We start from the raw sequence: 26,590 nt of genomic DNA, 5'->3' as shown, positions 1-26,590 counted from the left end.
TGAGAGAGGGAAGGAGACAGAGTGCAAGCAGGGGAGGGGTGGAGAGAAAGGGAGACACAGCAGCTGAAGCAGGCTCCAGGCTCTGAGCTATCTGCACAGAGCCTGATGCGGGGCTCGAACCCACAAAGCATGAGATCATGACCTGAGCCGAAGTCGACACTTAACTGACTGAGCCACCTGGGAGCCCCCCAACAAAGGGTTTTAGTGTAGATTTTTTTTTTTGCACCCGTCTATTGATTGCTAAATGTAATAGTCTCATCATGACACTGAATAAATGTGTCTTTTTCAAAAATAATAATAATAAAATGCTGAAGCATCGAAAGCATTACTGAAGTCACGGTACCATTGTGTCATTAGGTATTTTATTCGGTGGATGTGAAACGTAAGTCACTGTCATGTAGGAATTAGCAACTGCTGCTTTCATCTAGGGCAGTCCTATAAATGTAGGTGAAGTATAGACACGGTGGAGGGTATAGATTATCAGGGGGATTTCAGAAGTCTCCTACCTATCTACCTCTTTGGGAAATAAGGGGAAAGGGGCCTCCAAATCCCCTCCAAAACCTGTGGTGACGGCCACACTCTTCTTAGCCTCTTTTATCTACCCTAATCTTGCCTATCCCAAGCAGAGAGCTTAGAGGTGGGAGTTTCCCATTTCTGTGGGTAAGTATAAGACAGGAATGTAAGTATAAGTTCAGGAATGGAAAACTTGGAATTTCCTGATTGGGTAAAAAAAAAAAAAAAAAATCCATAGACTAGAGCAGGAGAGAAAGGAGGAGACCCACGGAGGCCAGTGTTACCCCAAGGGTCACACAGGTTTAAGCGAGAGATAGATGCCTGTCACCCATTCAGGTGACTATTGAAGAGACAGCTGGATATGCAGATTTGGGGTTAGAAGAAAGATCTGGGCTAGATATTTAGATTTAGAAACCATCTGCCCCCCAACACACTCACGCTCTGTCTCTCTCTCTCTCTCTCTGTCTCTCTCTAAACAAACAAACAAAAATAATAAAAAATAAAAGGAAGTGAGACCTACTAGCTGTGTAACCTTGGGCAAATTTCTTAACCTCTCTGAGTCTGTTTCCTCAAAACAACATGAAGACAGTATCTGCTTTAAAGGACTGTTGTAAAGGTTAAATGACACTGTAATAAAGCTCCTGGTTATATTCAGTAGAGAGTAGAAGGCTACAAAGAATGTGATCTCCTTAAGGCTACAAAGAATGTGATCTCCTTAAGAGTGCTATTAAAACGGGGGTCAGAATTACTTGTTTTGTAGGGATAACACTGTAAGCAAAACATTTGCTAACATTGCCCAGTTAGTGCCCAGTCTCAGGACACAAAAACCCAGCATTTGGGTATAAGAGGCAGAACTTTTTCATTTACTATTTTGATGTTGGCCTATCCTTGAACCAAAGACAGAATTATATCATTGCCTGTAAACTCCATCTCAAGTCCTTTTCTTCCTGAGGAAGTTCCTCTACTAGAAAATAAAACTGGGGATTACAGAGCATCCTGTTCTACTAGAGCAGTGAATTCAACTGTTGAGACATCCATACTTTATCTATGTTCAACTATGTTTAGAATAAAACCATTAAAAAATAATAAAGGTAATAGGTAAAAATTACATGCAAGTATAAAGAATTCCAAACAATACCAAAAGATATAAAATGAAAAGTATGGGAATGCAAACTGGTGCGGCCACTCTGGGAAACAGTATGGAGGTTCCTCAAAAAACTAAAAACAGAACTAGCCTGTGACCCAGCAATTGCACTACTAGGCATTTATCCAAAGGATACACTTGTGCTGTTTCGAACGGACACATGCACCCCCATGTTTATAGCAGCACTATCAACAATAGCCAAAGTATGGAAAGAGCCCAAATGTCCATCGATGGATGAATGGATAAAGAAGATGTGGTATAATTATACAATAGAGTATTACTCAGTAATCAAAAAGAATGAAATCTTGCCATTTGCAACAACGTGGATGGAACTGGAGGGTATTATGCTAAGTGAAATTAGTCAGAGAAAGACAAAAATCATATGACTTCACTCATATGAGGACTTTATGAGACAAAACAGATGAACATAAGGGAAGGGAAACAAAAATAATATAAAAACAGGGAGGGGGACAAAACAGAAGAGACTCATAAATATGGAGAACAAACTGAGGGTTACTGGAGGGGTTGTGGGAGGGGGGATGGGCTAAATGGGTCAGGGGCACTAAGGAATCTATTCCTGAAATCATTGTTGCACCATATGCTAACTAATTTGGATGTAAATTTTAAAAAATAAAAAATAAAATTAAAAAAAAAAAAAGTGATTCTTCCCCTGCATCCAATCCCATTCCTAAGAGGTAACCATTGTTAATAGTTTTTTGTCTGTCATTTCCTTTAACATATATACACATGCATATATATGTGTACATATGTGTGTGTATACATATGTATACATACATATATATCCCACACTTTAACATATATACATATGCATATATGTGTGTATGTATGTGTGTATACACATATATATACATATACATATATATGTATATCCCACACATATATATGTGTATGTATATGTGTGTATATGCATATATACATATACATACATATATATGTATATCCCATGCACTTATATTCTACCTAATTGTCTATTCTTTAATTGCTTTTTTTCATTTAACATAATCTCTTAGGGATTTTTTCCATATCAACATAGGTAACCCTTCCTTGTTCTTTTTAACAACTGCACAGAATTCTTCTATACTCTGTGACAGTTTACTTGAATGGCCTCCTGTCGATGGACATGTAGGTTATTTCCAATTTATGCTATTATAAATACTCTAATGAATATCTTTGCATATGGCCACGTTTTTGCATATTTGTGCAGTATAACTATGGGATAAATTATTGGAGAAAAGACTCTGTGCACCTTTTGATATTTTGATAAATTTTGATATTATCAAATTACCCTCGAAAGAGGGCACTTCCTCCAATGTAAAGGAAGATGTCCTGCCTCCCAAAACCATAATGCCATATTGGCCTTAAAAGCCTCTGATAGTATTAATAGGTAAAAATGGTATCTGGCTTTATTTTGTTCTTTAAATGCGTGTCAAGTTGAGCATTTTTATCACATAATTGGCTATTTTTAAAAAAATTATCTATTTATTTTGAGAGAGAGTAGGGGGTGGAGGGGGCAGAGAGAGAGAGAGAGAGAGAGAATCCCAAGCAGGCTCCCCACTGTCAGCATGGAGCCCTTCTCAAGGCTCCACTTCACCGACTGTCAGATCATGACCTGAGCAGAAATCAAGGTGAAGCTCAACCAACTGGGCCACCCAGGCCCCCGGTGTATAATTGGCTATTTTTATTTATATTTCCATTCCTGCTATTTGCCTATTTTTCTCTTGTGTTTTTCTTATTGTTTTTTTAAAAAAATCCTACTGATCTTTTGATTTGTAATGTCTTTTAATATGAAGGAAGTTAACCTTTTTTTGTCTATCATCCCTGGCAAATACTTCTATGTTTTTGTACTTTACTGTGTTTATAGTATTTTTTTTCCTCTGTCGAAGTGTTACACTTTTTGTGTATTCAGAATCAGTCTTTCCCTTTATAGCTTCTTCCCAACTCTAAGATTCTACAAAATTCAACAGTGCCTTCTCTCCTAGTTGCCCTTTTTATGGTTGAACGTCCGATCCACCTGAAATTGATAGAACTAACTACCCTTGGGGATAGTGGTTGCCACTAACCAGTCCCCCTTGCACCGCCTCACTCACCGGCCTCAGCACTCGGCACACCTCCTGGAGGATCTGCTCCTGGTTCTGCACGGAGCACAGGACCAGGGTGCAGACCACCACATCCATGGAGCCATCGGCCACCTGCTGCATGTTCTCCCCCGCAGCCACCACGAAGCGCTCGAACTGCAGGTGTCGGTTCTCGGCGACGCTCTTGATCAAGAACTTCTCAAAGTTGGGGTTGGGGTCGATACAAGTCACCCTGCATCCAGCCGGGTAGAACTTGAAGTTGGCCCCGGTGCCGCAGCCCACTTCCAGCAGAGAGAGCTTCCCGGAGGGGCCCGCAAACTCCGGCAGGTTGCTGAAGAGCTCGCGCTTCTTGCTCGCCATCTGTTCGTTGTACATCACGGTGAACCTCCGCAAGAAGTAGGGGAACCATTTTTTGCATATCTGGTTCCACAAGCCCAGAAGGTTCAGCAGGAACATGGGAAATAGCAGGATGCCGATGGCCAGCCGGAGCGTAAAGATGATAAGCGCCATCACCAACAAGAGAAAAAGATCAACGGGTTAGCGACCCAGCAACCAGACTCCTTTATTGCAGGAGGTAGGCTTCTAGCCAGAGCCAATCCGCTGCGGAGGAAAGAAGAATTGGCCGGGCTAGAGAGACACAGCTCAAGTCAAATCGTGGGCGAGAGGCCCATTTCACCTAATTAATAGGCGCTGGGCAAAAGATTCAGCTTCGTTTTCATGAAGCAAAGTGAGAAATTTCCCAGCTTCTCAGAAGGAAAGTTGATTACAGTCCCTTATTCCAGATCTATTGCTGCTTCTCCTTCTCTGGGTTTGGAAACTACCGCTGGTTTCCTGCTGGAGTTTTATACGCACGCTGCTCGTACACACCCCATCCGGGTCCTCCAATGACATCTGCAAAGAAAACAGAACCCGTGGGTGGAGCCTGGCTAAACCGTACTAGGAGGCTGCTGCCAAGTGACCGCCTCCTGTCACCCTTTGGTCCCTCTCCTCCCCCAGCCCTGTTTTTAAAAAGAGGAAATGAGAAGACACGCTTGCCTGACCACAGTTAACGAGAGGTTCCCCCCTTTTGCATTCTGGATCGAGGCTCTCAGACGTTCATAACTCAACAGGATTATTTTTGAGTCACAGTTCTGGGCCTCCCATTTTTTAAAGGGCAAGTTTCAACTTCAAATTGTGCGTGACTGCTCCGTCACTCAGCTAAATTTAGATAAAAATAGCCCCCAGAATATTCGTGTTGGGGAACCTAAAACCCTAAAGTATACAGAAAGTAGTTTCAAGCATTCATCTGTTTTTAACAAGAAAGCCTTGGCTTTTGGGTGGGTCAGGGAACACAGAAATTTTCAAAAATTATGGTAACGTTTACTTTTTTAAATTGGGTGATGGATACAGGGAGTGTTCTGTTGATTCATTATTTGTGATCCTCTGTATAAATATATCTTCCACATTTAGCAGCTTTCTTGAGGTGGAATTGACATACGATAAACTATATAAAGTGTACAGTCTGGTAAGTTCTGACCTAGGTACATACCTGTGACACCATCACTTTAGTCATCACCCCCGAAAGTTTCCTCTTGCCCCTTTGTGATCCTTCCCTCCTGCCCTCCCCATCCCAAGGCAACCACTCATCAGTTTTTTGTCACTAGAGACGAGTTATGCATTTCCTAGAATTTTGTGTAAATGGAATCAGGCATCATGTGCTTTTTTGTCTGACTTCTTTTACTCAGCATAATTATTTTGAAAGGCAGCAACATTGTTGCATGAATCCATTGATTTTGTCCCTTAGTAGTATTCCATTGTATGGATATATAACAGTTTGTTTATCTGTTCACCTACTGATGGACATTTGGGTTGTTTTTGACTGTTACAGATTGAGCTAATGTGAGTATCAGCATACAGGTCTTTGTATGGACAAAAGCTTTCATTTCTCTTGGATAAATTTTTAGGAGTAGGATATATGGGTCACATGGTAGGCAAATATTTAACTTTTTTTTTTTTTGCAAATATTTTTTTTTAAGAAACTGCCAAACTGTTTTCCGTAGTGGTATACCATTTTATATTCCCACTGTAAGGGTACGAGAGATTTAGCTGTTTCACATCCTGACCAATACTTGGTGTAATTGTCTTTTTTTATTTTAGCCATTTTAAAAGGTCTGTAGTAGTCTCTCCTTGTACTTATAATTAGCATTTCCCTGATGATTAATGATGTTGAGCATCTTTTAATGGACCTGTTTGCCATTTGTGGTCTTATTTGGTAAGGTCTCTGTTCAGATCTTTCACTCACTTTTAAATTGGGTTATTTTCTGGGGCTCCTGGGTGGCTCAGTCAGTTAAGTATCCGACTTCGGCTCATGTCATGATCTTACGGTCTGTGAGTTCGAGCCCCGCGTCGGGCTCTGTGCTGACAGCTCAGAGCCTGGAGCCTGTTTCAGATTCTGTGTCTCCTTCTCTCTCTGCCCCTCCACTGTTCATGCTCTGTCTAAATAAAACATTAAAAAAATTTTTTTTAATTGGGTTGTTTTCTTATTGAAGATGGAGAATTCTTTGTATATTCTCAGTATGTCATTTATCAAATGGGTGACTTTTTCCTAGTCTGTGACCGGTCTTTTTATTCTCTTAATGGTGTCACCATCTTGCCCCCTCTCCCCTGCTCCTCCTGCCTCTGCCAACCACCAGTCTGTTCTCTGTATCTGTGTGTTTGGTTTTTTTTTTTTTTCTTTTTTGTGGGGTGATTTTGTTTTTTTGTTTTTTGGTTACACAGATGAGTGCAATCATATGGTATTTGTCTGTGACTGGCTTATTTTGCTGAGAATAATGCCGTCAAGGTCCATCCATGTTGTCTTAGCTGTGCCTTTTATTTTGGTAAAGTCCAATTTATACATTTTTTCATTTAAAAAAAATTTTTAATGTTTGTTTATTTTTAAGAGAGAGAGACAGCGTGAGCAGGGGAGGGGCAGAGAGAGAGGGAGACACAGAATCTGAAGCAGGCTCCAGGCTCTGAGCTGTCAGCACAAAGTCTGATTCGGGCTTAAACTCACCGACTGTGAGATCATGACCTGAGCTGAAGTCAGATGCTTAACCAACTGAGCCACCCAGGCGCCCCTATTTTTTATTTTTTTGAGAGAGACAGAGACAGCACGAGTGAAGGAGGCGCAGAGAGGGAGGGAGGGAAAGAGAATCCCAAGCAGGCTCTGCTCCATGAGCACAGAGCCCAACGCAGGCCTTGAACTCATGAAAGCATGAAATCATGACCTGAGCCGAAGTTGGATGCTTAACCGACTGAGCCACCGAGGCGCCCCTGTTTTGTTTTCTGGATTCCACATGTAAGCGAGAGCATACAGTATTTGTCTTTTTCTGTATGACTTATTTCACTTAGCATTATACCCTCTGGGTCCTTCCATGTTATTGCAAATGGCAAGATTTCACTCTTTTTATGGCTACATAATATTCCATACTATGACTTCATTAGCCATTCATCTGTTGATGGACACTTAGGCTGATTCCATATCTTGGCTGTTGTATATAATGCTGTAGGGAACATAGGGGTGTCTCTTTGTGTTCAAATTAGTGTTTTCATTTTCTTTGGGTAAATACCCAGTAGTGGAACTGCTGGATTGTATGGTGTTTGTATTTTTAATTTTTTGAGGCAACTCCACAGTGTTTTCCATAGGGGTTGCATCACTTTACATTTCCACCAATAGTGCGTGAGGGTTTGACATTAGCCATTCTGACAGGTAGGAAGTGATACCTCCTGGTGGTTTTGATTTGGATTTCCCTGGTGATTAGTGATGTTGAGCATCTTTTCATGTGTCTGTTGGCCATTGTATGTCTTCCTTGGAAAAATGTCTGGTCAGGTCCTCTGCCCATTTTTAAGTCAGATTGTGGGTTTGTTTTGTTTTATTTTGTTTTTGGTGTTGCATTGTATGAGTTCTTTATATGTTTTGGATATTACCCCCTTATTGGATATATGATTTACAAATATCTTCTCCCATTCAGTAGGTTGCGTTTTCATTTTGTTGAAGGTTTCTTTTATTCTGCGGAACCTTTTTCGTTTGATGTAGTTCCAATTATTTGTTTTTGGTTTTGTTGCCCTTGCCTGAGGAGACAGATCCAAAAAAAAAAATATTGCTAAGAACAATGTCCAAGAGATTACTGCCTCTGTTTTCTTTTAAGATCTTTATGATTTCAAGTCTTGCATTTAGATCTTTAATCCACTTTGAGTTTATTTTTCTTTCTTTTTTTTTTTAAGTTTTTTTTTTAAGTTTATTTATTTGACAGAGAGAGAGCTTGAGAGAGAGAGCAGGGCAGAGAGAGAATCCCAAGCAGGCTTAGCACTGTCAACGCAGAGCCTGGCACAGGGCTGAATCTCATGAACTGTGAGATCATGACCTGAGCTGAAATCAAGAGCCAGTCGCCCAATCGACTGAGCCACCCAGGCTCCCCGAGTTTATCTTTCTATGTGGTGTATGAAGATGTTCCAATATCATTCTTTGCATTTTTTGCATATGCATTCTTTTTCATATGTTTTCCTAACACCATTTATTGAAGAGATTATGTTTCCCCCCCATGGTATTTTCTTTTTTCATTTATTTTTGAGAGAGAGAGAGAGAGAGAGAGTGAGAGAATGAGTGGGGGAGGGGCAGAGAGAGAGGGAGACACAGAATCTGAAGCAGGGTCCACGCTGTGCTCTGTCAGCACAGAGCCCGATGCGGGGCTCGAACCCAAGACCCGTGAGATCTCGACCTTAGCCGAAGTCAGACGCTTAACTGACTGAGCCACCCAGGTGCCCCTCCCCCATGGTATTTTCTTGCCTCTTTTGTTTTAGATTAAATGACCATATACATGTGGGTTTATTTCTGGGCATTCTATTCTGTTCTATTGGTTTATGTGTCTGTTTTTGTTCTATTACCATACCATTTTGACTACTATAGTTTTGTAGTATAGTTTGAAGTCTGGGAGTATGATACCTTCATCTTTGTTCTTTTTTCTCAAGACTGATTTGTTGATTCAGGGTGTTTTTTGGTTCCGTGCAAATTTTAGGGTTATTTGTTCTTGTTCTGTGAAAATGCTATTTGCATTTTGATAGGGATTGTCTTGGATCTATAGATTGCTTTGGATAGTATGGACATTTTACTCATATTAATTAATTAGTTCATGCCAATCCACAGCATGTTGTATCTTCCCATTTATTTGTACTGTTTTCAATTTCTTTCATCAGCATTTTGTAATTTTCAGAGCACGGGTCTTTCACCTCCTTGGTTAAGTTTATTCCTAGGTATTTTATTGTTTGGGGTACAATTTTCAGTGTGATTGTTTTCTTAATTTCCCTTTCTGCTGCTTCATTTTAAGTGTATAGCAGTGCAACAAATTTCTACATATTAATTTTATATTTTGCAGTTTTAGTGAGTTCAGTTATTCTAGTAGATTTTGGGTGGAGTCTAGGTTTTTCTTTGTAACATGTCATGTCATCTGCAAATAGTGACAGTTTTACTTCTTCCTTACCAATTAGGATGCCTTTTCTTTTTCTTGTCTGATTACTGTAACTGGGCTTGAACCCACGAACGGTGCAATCATGACCTGAGCCGAAGTTGGATGCTCAACTGACTGAGCCACCCAGGCAACCCTAAATGATTCTTTTTTATGTATTGTTGAATTCAGCTTGTTGATATTTTGTTGAGGGTTTTTGCACCTATAGTCTTTGTTTTAGAGCCTATTTTGTGGGGCGCCTGGGTGTCTTGGTCATTTATGTGTCTGACTTTGGCTCAGGTCACGATCTCACAGTTTGTGAGTTCGAGCCCCGCGTCAGGCTCTGTGCTGACAGCTCAGAGCCTGAAGCCTGCTTCGGATTCTGGGTCTCCCTCTCTCTCTGCCCCTCCCTTGCTCACGCTCTGTCTCTCTCTCTCAAAAAATAAATAAACATTAAAATAGATTTTTAAGAAATAAAATAATGCCCATTTTGTCTGTTACAAGTATTACTACCTGGCCTTTTTCTCCCCTTCCATTTGCATGGTATATGTTTTCCAGCCCTTCACTTTCATTCTGCATGTGTCTTTAGGTCTGAAATTAGTCTCTTGTAGGCACCATATAGATGGGGGTTTTCTGTTTTGTTCGTTTCGTTTTGTTTTGTTGTCTTGATCCCTTCAGTCACTCTATGTCTTTTGATTGGAGCCTTAGGTCCATTTATATATAAAATAATCATTGATATGTATGTATTTATTGCCATTTTGTGACGTGTGTCAACTATACTCAAGTAAAAAAATAAAAATAAATTGCAGTGTATACTCTACTAGTCTCTTTTGGTGGAGAGAAGCATTATATACCTGAATTCTGGTTGCCTGAAATAAGTGAACTCGGTTGGGTAAAAGATAAGAAATTGCTGGTTGTAGCTCCTGCCTGATTAGAAATACATACCTGAAGAGTAATTAAGGCATACTTTTTGTTAAAGCTTACTTCTTTATTTTGAGACAGAGAGAGAACACGGGGGAGGGGCAGAGAGAGAGGGAGAAAGAGAGAATCCCAAGCAAGCTCTGCACTGTCAGCACAGAGCCCAGTCTCACAAACCACGAGATCGTGACCTGAGCCGAAATCGGGAGTCAGCTACTTGCCCGACTGAGCCACCCAGGCGCCCCAAGGCATACTTTTGAAGCGAACCGCAAGACCTGCCTCCCAGTGCTGTTGAATGTATTTTGGAAGAGTTACTTAATATTTACATTCAGGGCTATCAAGTGAATCTGAAAGGTACTCAGGTAGTATAAATAGGAAAAACCTAATACATTGTGCTGATTGTTATACAAGCATTACCAACGAGTTCCTTATAAGACCTTGCTCATGGAAATCTAGGGTCTCTTTTAAGAAAGAACAGTCAATAGCCCCTCAGTGTTGCTTACAAGCCTGTACAAATCAGTCTTCTACCCCATGAGTCTTAAACCAACAATGATCCCTAAGCGAATTAATAGAAAGAAAACTCATCCTTCCTTTCAGTTTAAATCCTGAAATTAGGTTAAAGCAAAGCGAAACAACAACAAAAACAAAACACTTGGTTTTAGCTTATTGAATGTAAAAACAAGGATGAGAAAATTAGTTCTCTTTTACAACATGGGTTCCAAAATTCAAAGGAGATGTGAATTTATTAATCGTAGATACTGAGGCAACTTGTTCTTTTGCTTTAATAATTTATTTTATGTAAGTTTGTTCCAGGTTGGATTCCCTCTTTTATCCAGCAAGGATTTTAGTCACCTCTCCTCACAGTTAATTCAGAGAGTCCAAGGAATACAAAATTGGAGCATGGGCTCCAAGAAAATAGGTTTAGAAGTAGGTAAGTGGCACCTGGGTGTCTCAGTTGGTTAAGTGTCCAACTCTTGATTTTGGCTCAGGTGATGATCTCAGGGTTTATGAGATCAAGACCCATGTCTGGCGGTGTGCTGACGGTGTGGAGCCTGCTTGGGATTGTCTCTCTGCCCCTCTCCCACGTTCTCTCCCCCCACCTCTCAAAATAAATACTCTTACAAGAAGAGAGAAGTAGATAAAGGGCTTTAAGAAAGTCACATGAGGGGCGCCTGAGTGGCTCAGTCGGTTGGGCATCCGACTTCAGCTCAGGTCATGATCTCGCGGTCCGTGAGTTCGAGCCCCGCGTCGGGCCCTGTGCTGACAGCTCAGAGCCTGGAGCCTGTTTCAGATTCTGTGCCTCCCTCTCTCTCTGCCCCTCCCCCATTCATGCTCTGTCTCTCTCTGTCCCAAAAATGAATAAACGTTAAAAAAAAATTAAAAAAAAAAAGAAAGTCACATGATCAATTTTTAAATAAAAAATTATTTTGGGGGTGTCTGCACCATGGTTCTTTTTTGGCATAAGAAGGGGAGTATTAATATTTTAAAAATTATTTTCATTAGAATTTTAAAAATAGGCAAATACTTTTTCTCCTCCAAGTGAGAACCAGAAACAGGATGGTAATTAAAAATATACACTATAGGGTCACCTGGGTGGCTCAGTCGGTTAAGCATCTGACCTCGGCTCAGGTCATGATCTCGTGGTTTGTGAGTTTGAGCCCCACATCAGGCTCTGGGCTGACAGCTCAGAGCCTGGAGCCTGCTTTGGATTCTGGGTCCCAATCTCTCTGCCTCTCCCCCACTTGTGCTCAGTCTCTCTCTGTGTCTCTCAAAAGTAAATAAACGTTTAAAAAGTTCAAAAAATATATATATATATATATATGCTGCATATCAAATTTTCAAGAAAATCTAACTTAAAAGGAAATGGTTTTGATTAATTTAAGAAAGAACAGCTTTCATTTTAATTATAAACTCTTTATTATTTGGCATTTGTATACATAAATTTGTATACATATTTAACTGAATGTTCTATACACACTCTAGGGAAGTATTCCAAATGCAAAATTATGATTATAAAGTTAAAAAAAATCAAAAGACATCAAAGAGGCGTGTCAGTGCCAAATTTATGAAAACGTATCTAATATGTCACAATCCTTTTGTTGCAAAAAACGTTCACATGAGAAGTGCAAAGCGGGCAATTACTTGCCAAAAGGATAAATGGGTTTCATTAGGTGGAACATGGAAAGGGACACGACGCAAGATAAAGATTCTTCAGAATTTCATTATGGGATTCCCAGTAAGACAACAGAACCTGAGGCTATGAGGACCTGTCCGAGTAGAACATTTACGTTAAATATGCCTTTACTGCTTGCCCGGTAGAGGTGATCCGTCAGCCACTGCTGGTAGAAGGAGGGCCCACAATAGACACCAGGGAAATTTTTCCGACCACAGCCATATCCGTAACTGGTAATTCCCATTACAAAAAATCGTCTGTGTTCTGGTAAGTAGCACATTAATGGTCCACCACTATCACCCTATTAAAAAAGTCCCAAAATAGCGTTAGTTGCTTCTGGTAGTCTTTAAACAACAGGAACGCTTTAATAAATTAATCCCATTAATCAGACATTTATATAAATATAAATTTTCTTTAAAAAAAACTTTTTAGGGGCGCCTGGGTGGCTCAGTCGGTTGAGCGTCCGGCTTCGTCTCAAGTCATGATCTCACGGTTCGTGGGTTCAAGCCCCGCATCGGGCTCTGTGCTGACAGCTCGGAGCCTGGAGCCTGCTTCGGATTCTGTGTCTCCCTCTCTCTCTGCCTTTCCCCCATTCACACGCTGTCTCTGTGTCTCTCAAAATTGAATAAACGTTAAAAAAAAATTAAAAATAAATACATAAATAAATTTTTTAATGTTTATTTTGAGAGCAAGCATGAGCGGGGGAGGGGCAGAGAGAGAGGGAGACACAGAATCCAAGCAGCTCCAGGCTCCGAGCTGTCAGCACAGAGCCCAATGTGGGGCTCGATCTCATGAACTGTGAGATCATGACCTGAGCTGAAGTCGGATGCTTAACCAACTGAGCCACCCAGGCACCCCAATATACATTTTCAATGTATCTTCAAGTTATAAAGATCCATAGATCTTTAGTTTTACATTCCAACTCAGACAGAAAGCATTCTGTCTGGCCTGATAATTAGAGGAACCATAAAGCTGATAGATAAACCTCCTATTTGCATGCTATTGCACCAGGATACTATAAATCCAATTGTTTGGAGTTTTAGTATAATTACTCAGGAGAGACATAATTTAGGGAGTAGTGTGCAAAATACTGTAAATACTGCTAGAATACTTTTTATTGCTTAATGCTCTATGTGAAAAGTGTAACTTTAAATGGATAAAGGATTCTTGAAGTTGTGTGCAAGGTTTGCTCACTAGAAGAGACGTACAAACTGGCATCTTGCAGGAGATGGCATCTTTCCAAGTGTTAACGTTGGCTGCTGCAGGGGTAACAGGAATAAATGGCTAAGCCTCTCAGTAGCATTACAATAACGAATGTCTGTCATAGTTTATACAAGACTGTCGGTGCACCAAAACACTATTACTAAGGACTGTTAATCACTCAAAACAACTAGAACCTTGAGAGAACTGTTTCAGTGTCTAAAGATTCAGGAATGTATTTCTAAGGTGTTTTCAGTGTCTCTCTATAAGGTAGGCATTGAATGAGTAATTACTTTTTGATAGGCTTAAAAAATTTTTTTTTAATGTTTATTTGTTTTCAAGAAGAGAAAGACAGAACGGGAGCAGGAGAGGGCCAGAGAGAGAGAGGGAGACACAGAATCCGAAGCAGGCTCCAGGCTCTGAGCTGTCAGCACAGAGCCCGATGCGGGGCTCGAACCCACGAACCGCGAGATCATGCCCTGAGACCTGAGGCAGGACGCTTAACTGACTGAGTCACCAGGTGCCCCAGTAATGAGGATGTTTTGCTTATGAATGCAATTCAATTAGATTTTGATTCTCTACTGTTTTACTCAGTAAAAATTTTAAGAAAAAGGACACTGGAAAGATAAACGCTGGATTGCAGAAATCAGAACGAGTAGGAAAAGGGTAGAGCATGGGGGTTCTGCTTGGGAGTGAAGTGCTGATTGAGAAGTAGAATAAAGAAAGATTCAAAAAGCCCAAGAGACAAAACCAAAAGACAAGTAAACTGGGCTTCCTAAAAATAAAAATCTGTGCTACAAATGGTAACATCAAGGAGATGAAGAGAGAGACCACAGAATGGGGGAAAAAATTTGCTAACCATATATCTGGCGAGAGACTTGAATCTAAAATCTATAAAAAGTGCTGATGACTCAATAATAAAAAGATAAATAACTCAGTTTTAAAATGGGCAAACTATTTGAATAGACACACCTCCAAAGAAGATGTACAAATGGCTGGCGAAGAAGCACATGAAGAGATGCTCAACATCATTAGTCACTAGGAAAATGCAAATGAAAACCACAGTAAAAACACCCCTTCACACCCATGAGGGTGGCTACAGTCAAGAGGACAAACAATAGGGGTGCCTGGGTGGCTCAGTCAGCTGGGCGTCCCACTTGGGCTCAGGTCATTATCTCGTGGCTCGGGAGTTGGAGCCCCGCGTCGGGCTCTGTGCTGACAGCTCAGAGTCCGGAGCCTGCTTCAGATTCTGTGTCTCCCTCTCTCTCATTAAGGAAAAAAAAAAATAATAATAAAATAAAAAGACAAACAATAACAAGTCCTGGCAGGATGTGGAGAGATTGGAGCTTTCATATTGCTGGTAGGAATATAAAATAGTGCAGCCATCTGGAATAGGCTTTGGCAGTTCTTCAAAATGTTAAACATTGACCCAACAATTCCAGTCCTAGGTGGAATTTCCAGAAGAAATAAAAAACATACCCACACATAAAAACCGTATACACAAACGTGTACAGCAACATTATTCACAATAGCCAAAAAAATGGAAATAGCTCAAGTGTCCATCGACTAATGAATGGATAAAATGCGGCACGTCCGTATGGTGGGATATTATTCAACAATAAAATGAATAAAGTATCAATACATGCTATAATATGGATGAACCTTGGAAACACTACGTTAAGTGAAAGATGCCGATCACAAAACATACTGAATGATTCCATTCGTATGAAATTTCCAGAATAGGCAAATCTGTAGGGATTACTGGTTGCCTAGGCCTGAGGACAGGTGGGCGGAGAATGGGGAGTGATTCGTAATGGGTAGAGGCTTCTTTTTGGGTTGACAAGTGTCCTAAAATTAGATTGAGATGATGGTTGCGATGCTCTGTAAATACACTAAAAGCCCGTTGAGTTATACACTTTAAATGGGTGAATTACACATATGTATATTAATATCTCAATAAAGGTGGTAATAAGAAAAGGAAGATTCAAGACAAATTCCGACTGAAGTTGACCACGAAACCAAGGAATCAGGAAAGCAATAGGATTTGGATTGTTGGAATGTAGTTTAAAAGGAGAAAAAAGAATTTAGTACCTTTAAATTTGATAATTCAAGACTTTCGCAGAAAGTGATCAAAGGCCTGTTCAAGTTTCCCTCTAGCTTTAGCAAATATTGCAGAGGAAAATTATTTGGTCTTACCCTGCAAGTGTCAAAAATTCCATCTTCATCACCTGCACAAAATGAGGTATTAGGGATTATTTGCCCATAACTCTTCTCAGAATCACAGATCTTTCGAGAGATATAATGTACTTCCGCTTCCTGTAACACATCTGTAACATTACCTATTAACAAAAAAATACCAGTAAATTATTTTGGAGAGCAGGCATTTTGACGGCAATATAAAATGTTCGTGTTGAACAGGTTTTCTTTCCAAAGTGATTCAACAATTATGTAAAGTTGTATCCACATATGCATGTGTGCCTAGGAAGATCGTGGAAGAATAATCTGATTGTTCATAATTTAATTCCTTTAAGTTACTTTTTGTCTCTATGATTTGCCCATTCTGGACATTTCATCCTACAAATGGAATCGTACAGTATGTGAGCTTTTATGTCAAGCTTATTTCATTTAGTATCATGTAGCAGGTACCAACACTTCATTCCTTTTAACGGCTAGATAATATTCCATTGTATGAATATACCACATTTTGTTTATCCATTTATCAGTTGATGGATCTTTAGATTGGTTTTTTTGTTTTGTTTTGTTTTTGTTTTTGTTTTTTTTTTGCTAATATGAATAATGCTGCTGTGAGCATTTGAGTACAGGTGTTTGTGTGGACATGTGTTTTCATTTCTCTTGGGTATAGACATAGGAGTGGAGGTTCGGAATTATATGGGAACTATAAATTTTAATTTATACTATATTCCAAACTATGCTCCAAAACACCTGTGCCATTTTATATTCCCACCAGCAATGCACGAGGGTTCCAATTTCTTCGCATCCTTGTCAACACTCGTTCCCATCTAACTTTGGATTATAGACATCCTTGTGGGTGTGACATTTATTAACTTTGAAAATTACATTTCCTAACAATTTTTTTAAATATCTGCAGATCAAAAGATCTGGGGTTTGTTTCTGTTCCTGATTCTTTTTTTTTTTTCATGTTTATTTATTTTTGAGAGACAGAGAGAGTCCCAGCAGGGAAGAGGCAGAGAGACAGAGGCAGACACAGAATCTGAAGCAGGCTCCAGGCTCAGAGCTGTCAGCCCAGAGCCCAACACAGGGCTCGAACTCACGAACCGCAAGATCATGACCTGAGCCAAAGTCAGAAAGTTAACTGACTGAGCCACTCAGGCACCCCTACATTCCCTAACTATTGGTAGTGTATAAAAATGAAATCGATTTTGGCATTTTGGTTTTATATCTGGCCACTTTACTAGACTCTCTTAATTCCAATGTATTGTAGACTGTATTAATGTAGGTAGTCCCATCATCTGTGAATAGTGAGTGTTTTGTTATTACCTAAGTCATAGGTGTTTTGCATCTTTTTCTAGTGTGACTGCACTTGCTAGAACCTCTACTATGATATTGACAAAAGTAGTGATGGTGGGGGAAATTGTTCCTGATTCTAAGAGAAATGTTCGTTTATAATAATGATGTTTGCTGTAGTCTGGAGGTAGATAACCTTAATCAGGTTCAGGAAGTTCGCTTCTGTGTCTGGATTGCTATTGTTTAAAAAAAAATTTTTTTTTTAACATTTATTTATTTTTGAGAGAGAGAGAGAGAGACAGAGTGCAAGCAGGGGAGGGACAGAGACAGAGATGGAAACACAGAACCCGAAGCAGGCTTTAGGCTCTGAGCTGTCAGCACAGAGCCCAACGCAGGGCTCAAACTCAAGAGCTGTGAGATCAGACCTGAGCCCAAGTCAACCGACTGAGCCACCCAGGCGCCCCTCCTTTACTCTTTATAGGACTATTCTTACTTAGTCAGTTTGGGTTACTTTGAATTTTCTAGGAATTTATCCATTTTATCTAAGTATTAAAATGGAGAACTTAACATAGCTTAAAGTATCTTATCTTTTAATTCATAACCTTATTTGTATTTGTGTCTTCTCTCCTTTTCTCATCAGTCTCACTGGGGTTTGCTATTTTTTTTTTTTCTTCAAAGAACTAGATTTTGGCTTTGTTGGTCCTCTTTTTTCTAACTCTATTTTCTATTCATGAATTGCTGTGCTTATCTCGATTTCTCTTCTTCTTCTTTCTATGGGTCATGTAATGTTCTGTTAAACTTTTTCCAGTTGGATATTTAATGCATGGTGTTTAGCCTTTTTTCTCTAATAGGTCAAAAATTTACTCTTTGATATTTTTGAGCCTAAAGGTGTATTTAAAGCTTTACATTTCCCTTTATGTGGCACCGAAATTGCAACATTCAAGCTTCTCTGTGCAGTATATACATTACAGTTCAGGTCTAAGGATTTAAAGTTATGACACAGGAGTTATTACGTAGTGTATTTTGAATTTTCTAAATGTGTGAGTTTTTAAAAAAAATATTATCTTTGTCATTTTTTTAAAAAGCTTCATGAATGTTTAATTTACATAACAAAATTCTCACACTGTAGGTTTGCAGTTCGATGATTTCTGGTAAATTTATACTGGCACCACAACCCAGTTTTAGACTATTTCCTTCACTCCAAAGAGTCCTCCCATGCCCATGTGCGGTCAATTCCCACCTCCAACCCACATTCAAAAAATGACTAATAGGATTACTGCCACTATGGGTTTGCCTTTTCTAGAAAGTTTTATGAAGAAATCAATTGGCCACAAATGTAAGTTAGGATCCCCCCCCCGCCTTTTTTTTTTTGGACTGTATTGTGTTCTATTGATCTCTATGCTCTCAGTACAGAAAACAAACCCATGCCCTGCTGTCTTGATGGCTATAGTTTTATATGAAATCAGAGTAACTCCTTCAGCCTTGTTGTTTTTCAAAATAATTTTGGCTATTGTAGGTCCTTTGCCTTTTCATCTAAGTTTGTCAATTTGTATGAAGAAGTTTGCTGGGATATGGATAGCAATTGCATTGAATATATAGGTCAATCTAGAGATACTTGTAGTATTAACAATAATGAATCTTCTCATACAAATCAGTATGACATTCATTTATTAGGTCTTCTTTATGTAATGTTTTGCAGATTTTTTTTTTAATATTTACTTTTTTTTAATGTTTATTTTTGAGAGCGGGAGAGAGCACTATGTGCACGCATAGGCAGGGGAGGGGTAAGGAGAGAGGGGGACAGAGAGGCTCCGAAGCAGGGTCTGTGCTGACAGCAGAGAGCCCGATGTGGGGCTGGAGCTCACGAACCATGAGATCATGACCTGAGCCGAAATCAAGAGTCGGTCGCTTAACTGAGCCACCCAGGTGCCCCTTGAAGTTTTCAATGTATAGACCTTGCACCTCTTTTGTTGACTACAGTGAATGTAGGTGTGGATCTCTTTCTTTTTTTTTAAATCTTAACTGGGGATTCATTGAGCTTTTGTAAATGTTTTTCATGAAATTTCAGGAGCTTGGGGCCATATTTTCTTTGAATTAATTTTTCTTCCCCATCTTCTCTCTCTTCCCCTTCCAGAAATCCCATTGCACACATGTTGGTGTACTTGATGTTGTGCCACATGTCTCTGAGTGTGGATTCATTTTTCTGCAATATTTTTCCTCTGTGTTCTTCAGGTTAGGTCACTTCTTTTGCTGTGTTTCAGTTCACTGATTCTTGAGCCATTTCATTTCGCTAGACTTTTTATTCAGTTCTTTTGAAAATTGACTCTTTCACTATAGATATTCCCTATTTGGTAAATTATTGTCATCACATTTTCCTTTAATTCCTTTGACTTATGCACACCTAACGAGCTTCTTTGGGGTGCCTGGGCAGCTCAATCGGTTTAGTATCCAACTCTTGATTTTGGCTCAGGTCATGATCTTATGGTTCGTGAGATCGAGCCCTGTGTTAGACACTGTGCTGATAGCACCAAGCCTGCTTGGGATTCTCTCTCTCTCTCTCTCTCTCTCTCTCTCTCCCCGCCCCCAATCTGGTTTGCATTCTCTCTTTCTCTTAAAGTAAATGTATAATTTTTTAAAGACCTTCTCTGAAGTCTTTATCTGCTAAATTCAACATCTGAGCCTATATAGAGTCTGGTTCTATTGACCATTTCCCCCCACCTGAGAATAGGTGACACTTTTGGGTTTTTTGTTTGTTTGTTTTGTATGTCTTATATTTTTGTTGAAAATTGGGCATTTTAGGGGCGCCTGGGTGGCTCAGTTGGTTAAGAGTCCAACGTCAGCTCAGGTCATGATCTAATGGTTCATGAGTTTGAATCCTGCATTGGGCTCTGCGTTGACAGCTCAGAGCCTGGAGCCTGCTTTGGATTTTGTCTCCCTCTCTGCCCCTCCCCTGCTTTCATGGGCTCATTCTTTCTCTCTCTCTCTCTCTCTCTCTCTCAAAAATAAATAAATAAAAATTTTTTTAAAAAAAAACAAAGAAAATTTGTCATTTTAGATAGTATATTGTAACAACCCTGGATTTTGATTCCTTCCTCAAGAATGTTGTTGTCAGGGGCACCTGGGTGGTTCAGTCAGTTGAGTATCCAACTCGTGATTTCAGCTCAGGTCATGATTCCGGATGGTGGGATTGAGCCTTACATCAGGCTCTGCACTGAGTGTGGAGCTTAAGATTCTCTCTCTCTCTCTCTCTCTCTCTCTCTCTCTCTCTCTCTCCCCCTCTGTCCTTCCCTTGCTCACATGCTCTCTCTAAAATTAAAAAAAAAAAAGAATGTTGTCATTCTTAAAGTAACTTGCCCGGACTTAAATTGTAGACTCTGTCTGTTGTGACTGTTGATGTTTCTGCTCAGTGTTTTAATTCTGATTTTTACCTTTAGCCTAGCTTCATAGGGCTTGCGTGTGTATCTATATAGTTTAGGGGTCAGTCAATGATTTGGGCTGCTGATGAATAAATCTGTGTTTGGGTTGGGGACTGTATTCAAAGTCCAGTCAGTTTTCAAATCTACTTTGACTTTCTCTTTATTGTGAGTTCTCTCAGATTTTCCTGACACGTGTATGGTTTCCCAACCAGCCAAGGATATTTGGAAAGCTTATTGAGCTCTCACATTTTCAGGATTTTTCTGTCAAATTTCTGACTGTTCTACTGCCGGCCATATCCAGGACTAGCAGAGGCTGTGGGATTTCCCCATTTGTCTCTTGCTGAGTCTTCTACTTTTTATTGAGAATGCTGTTAGCCAGGATTTTCATCTGCTGTTCCAGATAGAGTTCACCTCCTCTGGTAACAAGATTCTGTTCTTCATGACCCTAGTAAAACTATTGCACTGACTGATGAGAGGGGACTTTGGACCAACCACAAACAAGAAAGCTGCAAATTCCTCTTTTACCCAGTTTATAGCCGTTTATGATGAACAAATATTTCTCAATGTGTTGTGCACTTTGGTTGATTTTTCAAGGCCCTGAAATGGTTGCTTTTGGCAATTTTGTCCAGTTTATATCTGGGGAGGGGGGAGAAGATTTGCCACCCTCCCCATGCCATCACAGCCCAAATTCCCATCCCTTTTATTGTTTTATTGTTTCATAATCACAGTTCATAGTTTGTACAGTACTTACCCTTTGAACTTCGAGATTTGTTTTATGGGCTAGTAATTGGTCAGTTTATTATTTTTTTTAATGTTTATTTTTGAGAGAGAGGGAGACAGAGTGCGAGCAGGGAAGGGCAGAGAGAGAGACACACACAGAATCCAAAGAAGGCTCCGGGCTCTGAGCTGTCAGCACAGAGCCTGATGCAGGGCTTGAACCCACGGAAGGTGGTCAATTTTTATAAAGATTCTACCTATACTCGAAAAGGTAAAATTCTCTAACTTTTTGAGGGCAGTGATTTGGCTATTAAATCAAGCTTACTAATTATATTGTTCAAATATTCCAAATCTTTACTTACTAGGTTTTCATCTGTTTGGTATGTTAATAATAAAAATAGTGTTGTATTAAAATTCCCTACCATCACAGAGGAGTTACAATGTTTGTTGTACAATTCTACTTTTCTATACAATTCTACAATTCTATAATTCTCCTTAATATTATCTGGGTCCTATTAGGTTCAGAAGTCTAGAATTGCTCTATCGTCTTGGTGAGTTAAACCTTTTCTAAATAAAAATGACCTCCTTTATCCCTAATAATTCTTTTGTCTTAAAGTCTATTTTGTCTGCAATTTGCATAGTGATACTAGCTTTCTTTTAATTTGGATTTACTTGATATATTTCTTTACTATTGTTTTACTTATCCTTTTAGGTAAACTGGATTTCCTACTCCCTAATCTGATTATCTGTCTTTTAACTAGTGGTTTGCTCCATTAACACTTATTGTGATTATGGATATATTTGGGCTTTTTTTCTACTGTCTTATTTTATATTTTCTACTTTTTTCACTTTTCCTATGCTTCTTATTTCTTGATTTATTAAGATTTTGTCTTCATTTTCTTATTCCATTTGTTTCTTGCTACTAGTTTACACATTGTATCTTCTATTTCTATTATTGAAATTTGACCATTCGTGCTTCAATCTAATGTTAATCAGTATCTTAACACTTCTTTTTTTTTTTTCAATTTTTTTTGAATGTTTATTTTTGAGAGAGAGAGAGAGAGAGAGAGACAGAGCATGAGCGGGGGAGAGGCAGAGAGAGAGGGAGACACAGAATCTAAAACAGGCTCGAGGCTCTGAGCTATCAGCACAGAGCCCCATACAGGGCTCAAACTCATGAACCGCCAGATCATGACCTGAGCCGAAGTAGGACGCTTAACCAACTGAGCCACCCGTGTGCCCCTCTCACAGGTATAATTGCTCTCATCGCACAGATCATGAATACATATGACATTGTGACAGATGATATAATATAGTGGAAACACATGAGTTTTGAAGCTGGCCAACCTGGGATTGAATTTTTACTCCTCACTTAGCTGTGTAATTTGGGGCAACTTAACGTCTTCAAACCTCAGTTCATTCATGTCATAGTATTTTTCATGGTGTTACTGGGGGCATTAAGTGAGAAGTGCATTAAGGTGCTTAGCATTTTATTAAGTACCTAGACCTGAATAAATGGAAGCTGCTGCTATATCAATATCATTGCTCTAATTGTTGTTCAAGAGTCAGTAACTTGCCCACGGTCATGCAGCTAGTACACTGCAGGGCTGAGATTTAGACTTAGGTCTTTGGTCCTAAAGCCCATACCTCTTTATCTTGTTTAAACAGTATTCTCAGAGGAAAAAAAAATAATTCACAGATCTTTCATACATTTATCTGGTATTCTATCTAATCTGTACCTAATTATTTACTTCTTAAAATTTTTTTTTCATCTTTATTTATTTTTGAGAGAGATAGAGTGCAAGCAGGGAGGATCAGAGAGAGAGGGAGACACAGAATCTGAAACAGGCTCCAGGCCCTCAGCTGTCAGCACAGAGCCCGATGCGGGACTTGAACCCACCAACTTTGAGATCATGACCTGAACTGAAGTCGGACGCTTAACCGACTGAACCACCCAGGCACGCCTAATCTACACATATTTAAATGGCTAGTTTCTGTGGGGAATAGAAAAGAGACTCAACGCTTGAGATCATGTGTTGCTAACTAGATTTGGATTCCTTTGAGGGCAATTTGTACTTAATGTAGTACTTATATATTCAGGCTTTACAATGAGGAAGATCTGAATTTGTGTCCTACCTTTTCAACCACTAAGATCCACAATTCCTGGTCTGTTACATGGGAATAATAACATTAACTTCCTAATAGGAATATTTTGAAGATAAAATAATATATTTAGAAAAAGGGCCTAAAACATGGTAAATGCTCTCACATAGTAGCTATTGTTAACACCAAAGGCAGAGACTAGTTTCTACATTTGTCTGTTCTTCCCAGTAGTTCAATCAATAATTAGTGCCTGTTTGTGCACTAAAGAAAATGTATGGCAATCAACCTGCTTGATACTAAATAGGACATTAAGTAAAAAGGACCCTAAATTTGATCCCTTATAGCCAGAAGCTAATTACGATAAGCCATTCTGGGGGCGCCTGGGTGGCTCCATCGGTTGAGCGTCCGACTTCGGCTCAGGTCATGATCTCGCGGTTTGTGAGTTCGAGACCCGCGTCAGGCTCTGTGCTGACAGCTCAGAGCCTGGAGCCTGCTTCAGATTCTGTGTCCCCTTCTCTCTCCGCCCTACCCCTTCTTGTGCTCTCTGTCTTTCAAAAATAAATAAACATTAAAAAAATTTAATAAAAAGATAAGCCATTCTGTTGCAGAGCTGGAACAACAGAAACACTTAAAACCTCTCTCTCATCCTCTCTGAGAATGTCTAGAGGTTCAAGGGTCTTGGCAGGTATAACCAGAGAAAGTCTCTATTTCTGCTTTGGAAGATAATTTCATCTTTCCCACAAAAAAGAAAAACAAGAAAAAAAAGAACATTTCCTTTTCAATGGTTTATAAAGACTAATTGCTCAAGCTCATGATATAAAGAGATACATGTATAGAAGGGTTCATCCTCTCTAATAATCAGGAAAAAAATATACACATAAAATTCAGACTATAATTACCTTCTTCTTTTGTTCTTCCCCAGCCACTTATAAAACACTTCGTGTTTTGGTCCAGCATTTGGAAAACATCAAAAGGTAGACAAATAGGCTGAACATAGTCATTATACCTCACTGCTTTTTTTAAATGAAAAAGTGCAATATCATTTACATAAGTTTCCAAATTGAAATCTGGATGGATAATGATTGCTTTAACTTTTATCTTCTTCGAGTATGGAGGACCTCCATGTATGTTATTAGTTCCAATCACAACTCTCCACATTAAAGGATCTCTGAAAGAGAATAAATGTTGTTATAAACATGTTTATTAAGTAAATATTCTTCATCTCCCACTAGTGTTTGTTTTTCTGAGGGTAATCAGAAAAATTGAATCTTACTTTCATGTACGTGAAGTCACATCAAATAAGAGCCAAAATATCATGCCATAGGAAAGGAGAAAAAGATCAATGGGACAGAGGTCCTAAGACAGATTTAAGTACATGAGACTTTAATATATGATTAAGGTATCACTTCTTACCAGTGGACAAAAGAATGATGTACTTGATAGATGGTATGGGGACATCTAGCTAAACTAACTAGTTTGAAAAGTGAGATAAAATTAAATCTCTGAAAAACATTAAACAGTAAAATAAACCCCAAATGGATTAATTATTTAAATGCAAAAATCTTTTTTAATGCAGAAATCTTTTAAATAACATCTTTGTTTTAGAGATACATAATGTGATCTGTCTGAGATTTGCTTCCAAATAATTGAAGGGGGGAGGAGTTGGTGGGGATAACAATGAAATAAGATCAGGTAAGAGTTGATAACTGGAAGCTGGATGCTAGGTACACGGAATTCACTAAACTATTCCTTCTACTTTTGTAAATTTTTGAAATTTCAGAATGAAATCTTTGGATATGAAATTAGCATGAGAATTATAAAAAACTAGGAAGAAAATGTAGGTGAATACATAGCATTGATAGGAAATACATAGCATACATAGGGAATAGGAATACATAGCATACGTAGGAAAAAGGACTTGATCAAGCACGACATTCTAAATATATAAAACAGGATGCACTTATGGATCTTGACAATCTTAAAAAAAAACAAAAACAAAGAACAAGTAAAAAACCAAAATGTTTTCTGTAGGTCAAAATCAACAATTAAAACCTTAAGAATTTAATAGTTGTTCATCTGGAATTGGACTGGGAAGGAGGACTTTTTACTTTATAGGCTGTTGTTTACAAATGCTGAAATTCCTTTTCATCCTTCAAACTGGCCAAGTTTATGAGTGTGTGTGTGTGTGTGTGTGTGTGTGTGTGTGTGTAATGCTCAGGATAAACAAAAGTCACCAAAACAAAGCAACTCTTATTCATGCGGGAAGTATAAACAGATGGGTACTTTGCCAGCATGTATCAATAGCCTATAAAATTTGCATTGTATTTTACTCCGCAATTCTACTTCCTAGAATTTCTCCCAAGGAAATAGAAGATATTCAGCTATCCTAAAAGTGGGTTAGGTAACCTCTAGAAAGTTTACCAAAAAATTGTAAAGCCCTAGTTCTATTTTGTGTAAAAAGAAATCACTGCTTTGAGCTACTTTGAAATAATGGTCTTTTCTTTTCCAAACTTACTCAACTTATATTCCTTGCTTCAGTTTATATTCAGACCATAAGATTACAAAACAGGCTGTAGGGGCACCTAGGTGGTTCAGTTGGTTGAGTATCCAACTCTTGATTTTGTCTCAGGTCATGATCCCAGCATGGGATCAAGCCCCACATAAGGCTCTGTGCTGAGTGTGGAGTCTGCTTGAGATTCATTCTCTTTCTCTTTCTCTCTCTTCCTCCCCCTCTCTTTCTTTTCTTCCCCCTGCTTTCTTTCACTCTCAAATAATAGTAAAAAAAACAAAAAACAAAAAACAAAAAACAAAAACCACACATGACCCAGGCTGTATACTGAAATGTATACATTGCTGAAATTAAAGAAGACATGAATAAGTGGAAAGAGATTCTGTGCTCATGGACTGGAAAACTTAATATTGTTAAGATGACAGTAATTACCCAAAGCAATCTATAGATTCAATGCAATCCCTATAAAAATCCCAATGAGTTTTTTTTAAGAAATAGAAAAGCCCATCCTAAATTCACACAGAATGTCAAGGGACCCCAAGTAGCCAAAATAATCTTGAAAAAGAAGACTCTAGTTGGAGGACTCCCATTTCCAGACTTGAAGCCAACTGCAAAGCTACAATAGTCAAAACAGTATCGTACTGGCAGGCACACACACACCAGTTGAAAAGAGTCGAAAGCCCAGAAATACACCCTTGCGTATGGGCTCAACTGATTTTCAACAGAAGTGTCAAGACAATTCACTGGGACAGGACAGCCCTTTTCAACAAATTTTGCTGGCAAAGTTGTGTATGTACATGCAAAAGAATGAATTGGACACTTACCTTACACCACATGCAAAAATTAAACCAAA

The 26,590-nt window shown here is 39.1% G+C and overlaps 2 protein-coding genes across 10 annotated transcripts in view; both read right to left on the bottom strand.

The window, feature by feature from the left end:
• Positions 1–4,627, bottom strand: part of LOC125919049 (putative methyltransferase-like protein 7A) — a 41,612-nt gene extending 36,985 nt beyond the window's left edge. The window contains exon 1 of one of the 3 annotated variants that reach the window (XM_049625448.1): positions 3,766–4,627. In XM_049625448.1, coding sequence (XP_049481405.1) covers positions 3,766–4,263 — 498 coding nt within the window. In that variant the 5' untranslated portion in view covers positions 4,264–4,627. The remainder of the gene's footprint in view (positions 1–3,765) is intronic. The other 2 variants (XM_049625449.1, XM_049625450.1) reach the window with 2 other exon arrangements.
• Positions 4,628–12,036: 7,409 nt separating this feature from the next.
• Positions 12,037–26,590, bottom strand: part of LOC125920242 (cyclic AMP-dependent transcription factor ATF-1) — a 119,906-nt gene continuing 105,352 nt past the window's right edge. For 2 of the 7 annotated variants that reach the window (XM_049627325.1, XM_049627326.1), the window contains exons 8-10: positions 24,128–24,396; positions 15,703–15,845; positions 12,073–12,607 (exon numbers count right to left, since the gene is read on the bottom strand). In XM_049627325.1, coding sequence (XP_049483282.1) covers positions 12,356–12,607; positions 15,703–15,845; positions 24,128–24,396 — 664 coding nt within the window. In that variant the 3' untranslated portion in view covers positions 12,073–12,355. Of the gene's footprint in view, positions 12,608–15,702; positions 15,846–24,127; positions 24,397–26,590 lie in introns of all 7 variants that reach the window. The other 5 variants (XM_049627334.1, XM_049627327.1, XM_049627324.1 and 2 more) reach the window with 5 other exon arrangements.

The sequence above is a fragment of the Panthera uncia genome, chromosome B4 (genome assembly GCF_023721935.1).
Source record: "Panthera uncia isolate 11264 chromosome B4, Puncia_PCG_1.0, whole genome shotgun sequence".
NCBI lineage: Eukaryota > Metazoa > Chordata > Mammalia > Carnivora > Felidae > Panthera > Panthera uncia.
Note: the sequence above shows the minus strand (reverse complement) of the source record. Positions and strands in the feature narration are given on the sequence as shown.